This window comes from Leuciscus leuciscus (assembly GCF_965113295.1).
Source record: "Leuciscus leuciscus genome assembly, chromosome: 19".
Classification (NCBI taxonomy): domain Eukaryota; kingdom Metazoa; phylum Chordata; class Actinopteri; order Cypriniformes; family Leuciscidae; genus Leuciscus; species Leuciscus leuciscus.
The window spans coordinates 13,769,957-13,785,297 of NC_138743.1; the positions used below are offsets into that span (position 1 = coordinate 13,769,957).

At 36.6% G+C, this 15,341-nt stretch overlaps 1 protein-coding gene across 2 annotated transcripts in view; it reads left to right on the plus strand.

The window, feature by feature from the left end:
- The first annotated feature begins 5,398 nt into the window (after positions 1-5,398).
- The window catches only part of atf6 (activating transcription factor 6), a 43,173-nt gene continuing 33,230 nt past the window's right edge, over positions 5,399-15,341 (plus strand). For both annotated transcript variants that reach the window (XM_082146968.1, XM_082146969.1), the window contains exons 1-7: positions 5,399-5,656; positions 6,277-6,356; positions 6,572-6,635; positions 6,812-6,909; positions 8,057-8,183; positions 8,290-8,493; positions 12,626-12,807. In XM_082146968.1, the coding sequence (XP_082003094.1) occupies positions 5,566-5,656; positions 6,277-6,356; positions 6,572-6,635; positions 6,812-6,909; positions 8,057-8,183; positions 8,290-8,493; positions 12,626-12,807 (846 nt within the window). In that variant the 5' untranslated portion in view covers positions 5,399-5,565. The remainder of the gene's footprint in view (positions 5,657-6,276; positions 6,357-6,571; positions 6,636-6,811; positions 6,910-8,056; positions 8,184-8,289; positions 8,494-12,625; positions 12,808-15,341) is intronic.

Below are 15,341 nucleotides of genomic sequence, written 5' to 3' on the forward strand. Positions count from 1 at the left end.
TTATTTTTTATTTTAAGTACATTTGTTTTCATTCGGCATAATAACTCATATAAAATATGCTAAATCAAACTTGTTTTTAAATTTGATATAATACAAAAGTAGAAAGCAAAACCGTAATAAAATGATTTTTGTGAATGAGATCTGTCTGGCCGCCTGGTTTCATGTGGGGTGGCTCAAAGACTCCTTGAATTCCCCCCAGACTGTTCCTCAGAGTGGGGTCATACAGGGGTGAGCTCTCACTACCACCGAAGGTTATTCAGAAGTCACCAGCATTCACCAGTCTTGAACTAGTGTGGGGTTAGTGCTCTAAATGACCAGTGACTTCACAAGGCCCTTCCCTCTAGTTTCCCTCTATAAGCCCACCCCATCCCACAACCCCCACATACTCTGTCCCCTCATTGTAAATGACCTATTAAAGAACACAAGACCATGGTAAACAAGATGAATGGCTTTTATTCCAGCCCATCTCACACCAATCAAGGCTTTCTGTTTGAACCCCCTTCCTTAAGTCTATTAGACCATGTTAATTTATTAAAGTCAAACCGAAGAATTAAAACGGTCATTTGTCACTACTCTCTTTGTGTGGGCTTAATGGTGGAACATGGTGTAAGGCCTGCAATTTGTTATCCTCTTCTTTTCACACAGGTTCTCTTATTTTATAGCCATTTTGGGTTAAACACGAGGAAACAAGTTGCGGTCAGTTTCTTGTGTCATAACTGCTAATAATAAATTTGATGAATGCAAAATGTGAATAAAGTATGATGTCGAACACTTGGCATGTCACATTGATTACATGTTTAACACCAGCTGCCATAGAAACGACATGAATTTTTCAACACTGTTTATTTCATTCGTTTTTATTTTGCTCTGAGTCTGCCCCTTTTAACCTCCATCATGTTTCTTTTGCCTTCTTATCTCAAAGATAATCAGTCACACACTCTCTTTCTAACACACTAACAAATACACACACACACACACACACACACACACACACACACACACACACACACACACACACACACACACACACACACACACACACACACACACACACACACACACACACACACACACACACACACACACACACACACACACACACACACACACACACACACACACACACACACAGTCAGAGCTGTCAGTGAGTCAAACCATATGCAGTAATCCCTTTGTATTCACTAACCCATCCAGACAAACAATGTGTCCCAGCCACGTCCCACCCCCAGCACACCAGACCTAGGCCACCTGCTAACTCTACATCATACACCCAGACACAAACCAAAGGATGAAGACCTACAAGTTTGTGTCAGTGTGTGAATACTGAACATTTCTCTCTGACACTCGTGCATGTTATGAATTGTTTTTCTATTCCTGAAACTGGCAACCCATGTGCAAACGCTTTCCTTTCAATCTGTCCTTCTACTTTACACTCCACTCATTTGTTCTCCAAATCCAACACAAATCCCCCTCACACAAGCTGAGATGATAAGTGATCCTCTTCTGTTGGCGCTTTGAGGAGACAATGCTCAACAACTGTGTTCATCAATCTCAGAGGATATCCATCACGCAAACAAAAGATGAAGTGAGCAGAGGGCTATGTTTGTGAAATGTCTGTTTGCTTACTCTCTTATGCTCTTTTCTATCTTTTTTTTCAGACTGAAGCTTTCTCCTGATGACTGCTGAGTTAAAACACCCACAGAGATGCAAGAATGCACAGAAATCGAGGAGTGGGGGTGATTTTATGGAATTGTGAATCCTTCGGTTTTATATATTTTCTGTTTTCCAGCAGGAAGCTCTAAAATTGTAATATGCTCTGCTTTTATCGCATTATTCACTGCTTTTCTTATAAGGGCAAATATAAGAATAGACAAAAATTCTCAATTTAAGTTTCACTTGCGTTATGACCCCCCAAAAATGAAGGTTTTTTTTTGCCTGCTTGTTTTTTTTAAATCTTTTGAAAACCTGAAGTCGGCCTCATCAGCATAGTTCCTATGGCAACATAAAGACATGGTGTTCAAAGCTCTAATCCATTCCAAATGGATGCTCTTGACATGCATTATATTAACCTGTTAATGCTCAGACAGTTTGTGTGAGGGGGCTGGTGGGTTTATACACAATTAACCTGAATGGACCATACTGGTTCATGATTGGTTAAAACACAAAAAAGAACCCACTCACACAAATTAGTTTAACTCATTGGATGCTTTTATCTTAAAACACTCAGAATGAATGAATTTTTTTTTGTGCTGAACATAAAAACCTCACCCATATTCATATAGAAAAAATTAAATAAAATAAAAAATAGATTATTTAAAACTGACTTGTTAAACTTTAGGCCTACTCAATCGGTTCAGTAAGCTTGCTTGAATTTTGGATAAATTGATGGTCACATTTTAAATTGTAGGTTAAACGATAGGTTTAGGTGTTTTGAAAACACAAGAACGTTCCATGGGTAAAATGTGAGAGAGGTTCAGATCCAGCTGAGATTGCTGTAGACCACCTCAGGTTAAGCTGACAATGTCCTGGGAAGACCAACAAGATTATGACTATGAACACCTGTTCCAGATCTTCAAACCAGCCAGTGTGACCTGCTGGTCTGACATTTAGTAACTTAACAAGGACGAGAAAAGATGAACAGCCTATGAATAAGCAACCTGTTATACTCTACAGCTCAGTGGGCTGGTTTTTTACCAAACTTTAATATTCTTTTTTTATTTATTTTTTATTTTGTTATGTATGTCAGTTTGACAGTCATAATTAGTAGCTCCTGTCTAGAGCCTGCTTATCGTTCTGTTGTATATATTTTATTCTACTGTCACTCAAAAAAAAAAAAAAAAAGCATTATAATTCTTGTTGAATAGGCTACATGTGTTACATATCTTGCATCTTTTATTTGATCCAACACTGATGCTTTAAATAGGACATCCAGTGGCCAAGGCTGGCTTATAGTTCACATAGTCAAATGTCAAAGTGTCAGCTTTCAGGCAGTAGGCCTACTACATGTCTATATTTGTAAATAGCCTATACTATCTCTAATAGGCTACAGTAATTGGATTGTTTTGCCTAGGTAGGTCTTTCAACTGAGAGTTGCAATCAATGCTCTTGGAAACCTGTGGAAAGCATGGGTTTAAAAAAAACGGTATGATACAAAAGTCTATTGAACTCTTCAATGCAAATCTTCAATGCAATGTCAACCCGGTTTTCCAGTGCATTCATTATTTTGTCTGATTGGCAAGCTAATCTTTTCAATTGATCAGTTGAAACATTTCACAAAGTGGTCTGCTTTTAAGAAACATTTAAGAAATGCTTTTAAGAAACGCAGCCCTGAACGAATAGGAATCGGACAATTCTGATTGAATAGGCCTAATTGAATCGGACATGATCCATTGCTGAAGTGAACCGAAGATTTTACTAATTAGGCGAAATAGGCTATAGAAACACAAAAATCACGCCTAATACATATTTTTTTATTAAAATATATTAACCCTTTCATGCATGAATTATGATATCCTCAGTCAGGATTTTTTTCCTATGTGTTTTTATTGCTCTTAGGGCATGAAAAACAAGAATTGATTTTTATTTAATTTTTTTTACAAATTTTTCAAAGAGATCTTCAGATGTCCACTTGAGTGGACGGCATGCGTTTGGTTTAAAATTAAGATATACTAGATTTAATATAAGACAATAATCAAACACATAAAGTATGTGAATTTAACGAACTAATCAATACAATTATATCAAATCATGTGAAAACTATAAAATATATACAAAAAATCTAAATGCAAAATATTGCAAAGGCTTCATACAGCTTCATACAAGTTGCACTTCGCGTATCTTTGATATCAGAACATGAGGACGTGATTCCATCAGAATTTTCTACAGCCTGTCAAGGTACAACTGTGGAAACCACTCAGATGCTCCCTCCAGTGCACCAGAGTATGGAGATTTACCCTTATTAGCTGATAATTCTGATTATGTTCAAGATGGACATGCACATTTCTATCATAGCCCTCCTCTGAGAAAACCTAGCGATACGTTTTTTTAATCTCATCTGAAATGATCAGTGTTGAGGGTAACGCACTACAACTAACATGCATAACGCATTCAGATTACTTTTTTGATGTTACAAGTAAAGTAATGTGTTACAAGTAACATGCATTACCTAATCAGATTACTTTTTGATCTAACAGGTAATTAACTACAAGTAATGTGCATTACCTAATCAGATTACTTTTTGATGTAACAAGTAAAGAAACGCATTACAAGTAACATGCATTACGTAATCAGATTACTTTGTGATGTTATGAGTAAAGAAACGCATTACAATAACGCATATTACATAATCAGATTACTTTTTGATGTTATGAGTAAGGAAACGCATTACAAGTAACATGCATTACGTAATCAGATTACTTTTTGATGTTATGAGTAAAGAAACACATTACAAGTAACATGCATTACGTAATCAGATTAATTTTGATGTTATGAGTAAAAAACACATTACAATAACGTGCATTATGAAATCAGATTACTTTTTGATCTAACAAATAAAGTAATGCATTACAAGTGTCATACATATGTAATCACATGACTTTTTTCAATGTCAATGAAAATTACATTCTAATAATACAAGTACATTTATTTACAGTAAAAAAGTCACTGCAGATTAAGTTTTTAAGTTTTAAATTTCAAAAACAATATTCACATTATAATTATGAATTGTAGCTGAAATATAGCAGTTGATGCATGACGTCCACTACAGTGGACATGTGATTAATCAGAGTTTTCTCTCAATCTAAAATAAAAACTTGGAAAATTTTACTGTGATATGACTCATTAGATATTGCTTGATGCTGCAATATTTTTTTTACCTACAAGAGTCTCCTAGATTAGAAGGAATGGGTGGATATTCTGAAGCAACTTGGCATGTCTGACTGACCCTTGGCCATCTTGATTTGGAGGGGGAAAAAATCGAAATACAAAGGCTTGCCACTTGATTGCAATTTATAGGATGATGCACAAGGGTCCAATGAAGAGATTGATGTGCAACTTTGCCATAAAAACCCGTGCAAATTCAAGAAAATGCATTTTTAATAGCTGTCCACTGTAGTGACCACTATGCGTGAAAGGGTTAATATATATTTTAGCCGAAGTGACAATTAAAACGTAGCCTACTGTAAATATACGTACGCATAAAAAAAAAGTTGATATTAATTGATATAATGTGCCTAAACCAGTTGAATCAGTCTTTGAACCGGTTCTTTAAAATTAACTGTTTGAAAGAACAGAATTGCTGGAAAACAGACAGTCTATTTTTTACAGTCTATTGTCTACTGCCACCATGTGGCGTAGAGATGAAAAACAACAGTCTTTTACATGCCTGTGTTTGACATAGACCCACTCCGGCACCCGTAGAGCTACCGTAAAACAAGACGTGTACTTGCTGCATTATTATGTAGTTTCATCAGAATCGGGAAATGCGTGTTTACATCTTCACACAGATCTCATCTATAACCAGTCACCCGACTCACTTTTAAACGTTACTAATGTGTTCAAGGCATAATGTCGTCGGATTTGATGTTAGATTTTGTGAATCAGTCGATGATAAATAAGGAAGCAGGGGACATTTCCATCGATCAGGATGGAGAGTGGGGTAAGATAAGATACACTTTCTAGAAACAGCGCGTGCTGCTTTCGAGAAGCGTCAACTACCGACGTATATTACTAGATTTACGATTAGTAAAATATCTTTGTGTTTAGATCAAACTCATATTGGAGCGACTTAATAAGTGGTTTGTTTGCGATTTGGTCAACTGACTGGTGAACTTGTTTCCCATTCATCCTGAGTGTTGTTTTTGTGGCTTCGGTTTAAGATTTCAGTCAATTTAACTTAAGTAGTTGAATAAAAAATATGAACACCTTTGTTTATTCGACTGTTCATCACTACATGTTTTGGATTGTAAGTATGTTGATTGTCTTGTGTTGTGCACATGGTCTAGTTATACTATACTAGTTAATCACAGTGTGTCAGTAAGGTTTAGGTTAACATATAAAAGAAACTGGAATGGAAACCAAATTACCTGTTTTACAATGCCTCAGGGTGAATGGTTGCTGGTTGCTTGACCTGGACACAAAAGAAGGTTGAAATTGATATGTTTCCTGTTTTGCTCTCATGCCTTCAGCACTTTGTTTGTTTTCTTTTCTTCTTTGTTTTGAGTTAACCTGCCTTAGGTCATACTTAAGTTCAGGACACTGTCTTTTTTACTTGTGCAGATATCAGTTTGTTTGATGATCTGGAGGATCTTGGGGATGCTGACGAGCTTCTGGAGGCGCTGGTGGAGAGTGTAGGCTATGTGAGTCAAATCTGTCAAAACAGGTCACACCGGATCACACAATCGTTTTTCTTGGAATTTGATATATCTATATATTTTTTTTAATTAGCATTCGTAAAGGAAACACTCTTGTTTGAAAGACTGTCCAGCTCTTATTATTAGCTGTAAACAGGTTTGTAGAAAAACATCAGTAATTAAGCATGAATCAAAAGCATTGTGGATCTTTCCTTCTTTAGGACACCTCTGTTTCTGACCTGAACTTTGACATTGAGCACCCAGTGTGGAGTAGCCCTCGATCAGGTACTAATTTATTTTTCTGTGGACTGGAGTCTGGACATAACTATTTTTGAATGTCTATAGCAGCAATGAATTCAGGGTACCTTAATAATTTTAAGAAATGTTTTTAATATCACCAAAGCAAAATGTTCAGGTTTTTTTTTTTTTTCTGTCCTTGTTCTCTCTGTCTGCTCTCACAGATGGTGATGTAACAGTGGACTCTCTGTCACCAAACCATACGCTCAGTTCAGTGTCCTCACCAGCGTCAGTTGAGCCCCACTCACCATACTCCACACATGTGAGTCAAACTCCACTCCCCAAACACACTCCCAAAACAAAGAATTGTATAATATATTTATTGTATTTATATATTTATAAAGTAAAAATATGATTCTATTTTATTTCCTTAAATGTATTTTATTTTTTGATATATACACACAGATACAGTTTTTTTTTTCTGCCTTTATTTAATGACTTAATTAGTCAGATGCCCATCCAGTGCCCAGATGGAGTGTGTTTGGGCTGCACTGGTCCTGCCAGCTGTAGTTCAGAGATCAAGAGGGCAGACACGCACATACACCCTTGTGAATTAGGTGTCTAATTAAGTCTCCACTGTGTTAACGAATGTCTTAATCAGCTCTCAGCACATCATCAAACTAATTAATGTCTCACACTGAGATGTGTCCAGGCTTTTTTTTCTTTTTTTTTATCACAGTGTCCTTTTCAAGGTTTCAAAGAAAAACTGAAATGTCACTATCATACATACACGTTGTTTCAGTGAAAACCTAAACACTTGAATCTCAATGTCACCTCAGAAACTTGAAGAGAAAGGAACTAAAAACCTTAACGGTTTAAAGTCAGTGAATTATTTAACATGCCACATATTTGCTATAGTTATTTGCTATTAACATTCTGTTCTGTTACTGAATGATGCAACATCCTGTAAAGGGACGTGCTCATAGGACACATTCTTGTTTTCAGTAAATAGACGGATCGATGAATAAAACTAAACGATGGATTGGATACTCAATGCATTTTAAAAGTTGAACTATTTTTAACATGTTTAAAAAAATTACTCGCGTATGTCTAAAAACAATAAAATGTGTATAAAAAAAATAAATAAAAATGACTCGCATGGCTCAGTTACAGTCAGGCGCGAGATAATGACTGAAGACACATTAAAGAATAGGGGGGTATCACAGGTGTTCTGTAGTGTGTTATGGTTTTATTGATCTGTCGTTGGATATGTGCAAACAGTTAAGTAATGATATAGCCATCTGGATTCACAACCCAGAATTCCCATGCTTCAGTGCACTTTCAGTTCTTTATCTCTCTATAAGGGCACAGGTGGCTTTTCTTTGATAGACCTAACTAACTATAATGCTGCTATACTTTTAACGTGTTGAACATAGTTTTTTTCATTCTATTCAATATGCTTTCTTCAGGATGAGGCGCTGTCTCCAGTCTCATGGCATTCTCAGCCCTCTCCATTGTCTGTCTGTTCTGACTCGAGCGGTTTTGCTGAGGCACTCACTGAGAGGAAGCCTTCCAAGAGGACCAATCTGACAAAAGGTAAGTGAAGTACATTCATTTCGAATAACTGAAACCTCCCTAATTTCCTTATTTGAACAGTTACTTTTTATAATAATGTTGATTAACAGTAAAATTGTTCTCACAGCAAAGCCTCTGCAACCAGCGAAGAGACCAATTCAGGTTAGCCCCAAGGTTTCCATTCAGCCTAAACCACTCATTACCACGATGCCCATCGCCCATGCTGCAGCCCCGCTTCAGACTAAGACCATCATCATCCAACCTCTCCAGACCACTGTTCTGCCTCTGGTGAAACCTCCACCTGTCACTATTCAGCCAGCACCCCCTACAGGTGAAAAAACCTCAGTCACCTATTCTGCCACACTAAAAAACATAAATATAAAAATTACACATAAAAATATGTAATAAAAGGTCCTGGTATGTTTATTCACATTTTTATGAATTTTTATTTGTTTATTTGCAAGGTTAAATGTTTCAGGTTGTATTGCAGTGCTCTGTTCATGCATAAAAAAACCAGCAGATGGCGCAAAGCCTCAACTTTTTTGTGCTACTGGTGGGCATCTCATTTTAAAGTCTATCTTCAAGCAAACTGGGAATTGTTCTTCAACTGCTGGTACACCTTTCTGCCTTGTTACGTATCCTAGAAAAAGCAGAATTGAAGTATTTGTATGAGCTGCTTGTTTCTGACATTCGAAAAAAGCCATTCACACTTTGGTTTCTCACCGATTGTTTTTATGTGAGGTTTAGAGTTGTATTTAATATACTTTAAAATTTAATTTATTACTGTGATGCAAAGCTGAATTTTCAGCATCATTACGCAAGTCTTCAGTGTCACATGAATATCAGAAATCATTCTAATATGCTGATTTATTATTAATGTTGGAAACAATTGTGCTGCTGAACACTTTTTTCAGGATTCTTTGATGAATAAAAAGTTAAAAAAGAACAGCATTTATTTAAAATAGAAATCTTTTGTAACAATATACACTACCGGTCAAAAGTTTGGGTGTTTTCTTTCTTTTTTTTTTGTGGAAAGAAATTAATACTTTTATTTAGCAAGGATGTGGTAAATTGCTAAAAAGTGATAGTAAATATTTCCATTTTTAATAAATGCTGTTCATTTGAACTTTTTATCCATTAACCCTCTATGGTACGCATTATGATATCAGTGAGAAAAAAAATATTTGTTATGTTTTTCCTGCTTAAAATTTGACACTATAGCAATATCAATAAACATTATCATAATTTTTTTTTTTATTTATTAATTATAAGTTTGTTGCCTCAAGGCAACATTGTACCACAATGGACAAATTTAAACATTTGACATTTTCATGAAGAAAAAAAATAATATATTTATTGAAAACATCAATTTATTTAACTAAACACTTGAACAAACAGATTTATCAAGTTTTTATTGAATTACACATTTCATATTTAATAAAAAGTAACATTTATTATCCAGCTGTTGCCCTCAGGCAACATTGTACCATCGTGGAACGCAAGTACTACAAACCATTATATCATCAAGTTATCATATCAAAACATTAAAAAAACATCAAAACATGCTGTGTCAAGGTAAAACATTTACAATCACTATAACATTATCCTAATATGAAGGCCAGGCCTCAACAACAGCAAGATCAAACATTTGGAAGACCTCCCCGGCCGACCTAATGACCCGTGTGGGGTCCTCCAGGGGCCCGTCGGGAACCCCCCGAAATACGAGACCCCTACAAGTCCCACTAACCCTCTATTTGTCCGATTGCCCACTACAGTAGACAAATGTCCTGTTGACCCCACCGCCAGTCTCAAGCCACGCCCCCGTCCCACTAACCCACTATTTGTCCGATTGCCCACTGTAGTGGCCAAATGTCCCGTTGACCCTCCCTGACTTGTCTCAAGCCACGCCCCCGTCCCACTAACCCACTATTTGTCCGATTGCCCACTGTAGTGGCCAAATGTCCCGTTGACCCTCCCTGACTTGTCTCAAGCCACGCCCCCGTCCCACTAACCCACTATTTGTCCGATTGCCCACTGTAGTGGCCAAATGTCCCGTTGACCCTCCCTGACTTGTCTCAAGCCACGCCCCCGTCCCACTAACCCACTATTTGTCCGATTGCCCACTGTAGTGGCCAAATGTCCCGTTGACCCTCCCTGACTTGTCCCATGTCATGCCCCCGTCCCATGGACCCGCTATTTGTCCAATTGCCCACTATAGTGGCCAAATGTCCTGTTCACCCTGACCGGCTCCAAGCCATGCCCCTGTCCCACTAACCCATTTGTCCGATTGCCCACTATAGTAGGCACATGTCCCGTTGACCCCCCTGACCAGTCCCAAGCCACGCCCCTGTCCCACAAACCCACTATTTGTCCGATTACCCACTATAGAGGCCAAATACCCCATCGACCCCTGCTGACCACTCCCAAGCCACGCCCCTTTCCCACAAACCCACTATTTGTCCGATTACCCACTATAGTGGCCAAATGTCCCGTCAAACCATGCCAAGTTTTCAGTTTGCAAAAATAAAGATACATTTAGATAATTCAAACTCTTTTCCTTACAAATAAAATATAATTGTATTCATACGTAGTATGCCTGGCATGGCCTTATGTGATTCCATTATGGTACAATGTTGCCTCGAGGCAACAAGCAGTTTTATGTAATTTCCTATGATAAATTTGATGATATATAATGTAAAGTTTTTTGAAAATACTTCTTTACTTACCAATGAAGGTGACTCTGATTTTTTGTGGCTGATTATTTGGCCAGAAATTAGTGAAAAATGCCCTTTTCAGTGGAGAAAATATGGAGCCATGTGACATGTGCACATGTGTTGAAAGAGGGAACTAAATGTACCCCTGTGGGTCATGTGACCACTCTTTTGCATTTTCTTTGGTTAGTATTTGAGTTCCCCTCCCCTTAGAGAGCATTGAACAATTACATTTTATTTTGTTTTTATAAAAAAAAGCTAAAGTAGACTATGTTGCCTGGAGGCAACACCGTACCATAGAGGGTTAATGAACCCTGAAAAAAAAGTATCACAGGTTCCAAAAAAAATATTCAGCAGCACAATTGTTTCCAACCTTGATAATAACTGAGTATCAAATCAGCATATTAGAATAATTTATGAAGGATCATGTGACACTGAAGACTGTAGTACTGGCTGATGAAAATTCAGCTTTGCATCACAGAAATAAATTATATTTTAAAGTATATTAAAATAGAAAATTATTTTAAATTGCAATAGTATTTCACAATATTTACTGTATTTTTGATCAAATAAATGCAGGCTTGATGAGCACAAGAGAATTCAAAAACATTAAAAATAGTAATGTTTTCAAACTTTTGACTAATATATATATATATATATATATATATATATATATATATATAAATAGTACACACACACATACATATGTGGATGCAATTTTTTTTTCTTTTTGAATGTTCTAAGGAAAACTGTTAATTACTTTATTTGTACATTTTAATAGCATTCATTCATTCGTCGCATTCATTCTTACTGCAATCAATGCTGATTTATTGTAATTGAGAACAGTAGGAAAAAGATTTCTCCACAGACTGCTCTGATGAAATGGGCGACTCTGTTTAATGTCTGGAGTGTTAAACTATGGCTGTCAGGAATCAGCAAGCTGCAGTATCCGTTTCCTCATGGCTAGTATAAACACTTACCTCACACACCTGGAAACACAACTGGAGCAGAAAGCAAGAGCAGCCTGAATTCAAATTTTATCCTGTAATCATCTGATCTAAAACACTAGACTTGATTTTACAAATCACTGGACACCAGTGTTTCCAAACAATCACTTTTCTCACTCAGTTTTTTGAGAACTGTATGAACGGTTTCTCAGAATAAGGCGTTGCGTGACGATACTGTTTAAGTTGTATGTCACACAAAGCACTACAATATTTTTCTTGTTTTCTCATTAGAAAAAGAGAGAACTGACACGAGCTGCTTATATATATGTATTGAATCCATCTGTGAGAAACATAGCTGAAGTGCACTTTGAACTGATTGCGTTCATGCTACAGTAATTATTTTCTGGCTAACCGCTGAGTTTTGATGCAAGGTTAATTGTAGTTTGTCGGAAGACTAATGGGTAAGTCAGTGGGTGGCTGAGAGAATGGAAGTCGTTCGGAATGAACCCCGCCGGGGAGCCGCAGCGAATTCCTCTCATTTAACTCAACACCAACAGCAACCTGTCATGCCTGACAAATTGTGTTTGTCTGTGTTACCTGGAGGTGACATGTTTTGTTCTGGGTGAAGGATGGTGCTTGGCACAACTGTTTCCTTTGTGATTAAAACCCCTCTTTGGGGTTATTAAACAAGTCTGTGCTGTAAAAAGTTTACTTGAAGAAAAATAACAGCAAAACATGACTCTCAATACATTTCTTAATTTATTTGAATGGTAATGTGTTTAAACTAAATGTGTTTCTCTTGCAGGTCAACAAATGTTGCTATCTCGGCCCACTCAGGTTGTCCAGCTTCAGACGCCTCAGGCAGTGCCCACGCGTGTAGTCACTGTGCCAACGCTGGCTCAGGACAGATCCATATCTGTTGTTGCCCCGGTAACAGCATCTCCTATGGTCGCAATGACACTGCAGAATTCCACCCATGAGGATGATGTAAGTTTCTGCTCCCAGAATTCTTACGTTTTGCAAAAACACAGATTATTTTGTCAAGATTACCTGTTAATATGGTATTAAATTGGTTAAGTTGGTTAAATTGCTGATTTATTTTGTGGTTTATGAATGGGAATCATCACGGCATATGGCAACAGTCCGCTGTCATTCAGCTAGTTGTTAAATGTCCACCAACGGAGTTCTGCTCTATTTTTATATTTTTAACAGCAATGAAAATGTGCTGACAGCTTGCATTGCTTTTCAGTTTTCAGCCAATTAACTGTTTAGGCAACTCATCAAATAGTTGTTTTTGGAAAATATGTACACTACCGTTCAAAAATGTAGGGTTGGTAAGATAATAAATTTTTTTTTTAAATGTTTTTTTTTTAAAGTTTCTTTTGTACGGAAGCCCTGAACCGCAACGTAAAAAAAAAAAGATTCTAGCATTTCAAGTTTAAAGTTTAAATATTTCGAGAATAAAGTCGAAATATTTCGAGAATAAAGTCGAAATATTTCGAGAATAAAGTCGAAATATTTCGAGAATACAGTCTTCCGTAGAAGTTCTTATTTATTTTTTTGTAAAGAAATGCGCTCGTGAAGTCGAACTGCTTCTAACATGGATCTAAATATAATAGTTTAGCTTTTTACTTTTATCTGGGCTTTCAACAAAAGGAAATTCTACAGGTGCTAATCTACCAACGAGTAGCCATAGACGAGTACGAAGACTCCACCGGGGTACCACAATCCTGGTCCAAACTTTGTGGCACATTGACTCGAAGCCTACTTGTTTTCGTGCTCGTTTATAGGCATTATAACTAGGTCGAGAACACTTAACAGTAACCGTACTGTCTCCCTCTTCACCGTAAATACTTTCTGGTTACATTTTAAGTGCATCATTCTGTATCCAATCATTTGGCGGATCCTGCGATTTCCTCAGATATAAAGCTGGATAACTCCATCCAGTCTGAAAAGGGTTTTTGCCTGTAAAGTCTATTCCGGCGCAGTAGGCCTATATATTTTGTAACGTCCTAAAGCAAATGGTAATGCCATGTTGGTAGATTAGCACCTGTAGAATTTCCTTTTGCTGAAAGCCCAGATACAAGTAAAAAGCTACTATTTTGTTTAGATCCATTCACGAGCGCATTTCTTTACACAAACACACCCACACAAACTTCTACACAAGACTTCACGTCATTTTGACTTTATTCTCTTAATGTTTCGACTCTAATCTTGAAATATTTCGATTTATGACTTTTTTTTTTTACGGAAATTATTATTTTTTCACCAAGGCTGCATTTATTTAGTCAAATTCAGTGAAAACAGAAGTATTTTGAAAAATGATCACTGTTTTCTATAAATAACTGTTTTCTACTTGAATATATTTTAAAATATGATTTATTCCTGTAAAGGCAAAGCTGAATTTTCATCTGTGATACATTTTATTTTTTGTAACTTCTTGTGGGTTGTTTGAGTTTAAAAGTTCAAAAGAACAGCATTTATTTAATGTAGAAATACCCTGTAAAAGTCTTTCCTGTCAGATTTGATCAATTTTATGCATCCTTGCTGAATAAAAGTATTAATTTCTTTGCTTTCCAAATTTTTTTTAAATTCCAAAACATACTGACCCCAAACTTTTTAACGGCAGTGTACTGGTAGTTTTGCACATCCCAATTTATTGTGCAGTTATCCCAGATACAAAAGAGCTGCTATGAGGATTCAGTTTCAGTGAAAGTAAAAGACTTTGTGGTATTCCACATGAAATGTTTTTTTTGGTGTCAAAGACCTGTGAAATAAAGAGACCATGCAGCAATTATTTTTAACAGGAATAGATTGAGGTGCAAGCCAACATGATTTACCTTGTAAATCTGATGGCAAGTATATTTTAAGAGGCATGTCTGCTGTGAGACTTTGGTGTAAACACCCACTGCTGTGATTGGCTAACATCTTTGCATATGAAATAGCTAGTATTACATGTGGAACTCTCTCGAAAACTTTTAGCTCGTCTCTACTATTACAGCTAAACTAATTGTGAAAAGTGGTGATTATTGCATTATATTTAGATCGTGGAATGAAAGGTTGCAGTGATGAGCATTGTAGCCGACTACAGACATGTTGAGCTCGTGAATGCATCAATCTCGTCATTGCAACTACAATAACAATAACAGTGCAAACACAATGTAAATAATAGATTTCATTGATTATAACCAAAGACTATATGTAAAAGGGACTTTGTTATAACTGGAGTTTTGGCAAGAGCCCAGAACTCACACTGTTTTATTGACTGCTCCAGTGATTGTAGCGTTCTTTGTTCGCTTTCTTAATAATTTAATCAGTAGGATGAAAATAATCTGTTATTTAAACTATGAAAGACAATGAGATGTTGACTGTTTAGTCACTGGTTTGATTTACTGACACATAGACAAAGAACATTTGATTAATTAACACAGTTACCTACATGTTGTCGCATTACTGTTGAGTCCATAAAAGTCTGTTTGCAAAGCCTGCACCGAATTTGCGACTGATTTACCAAATAATGT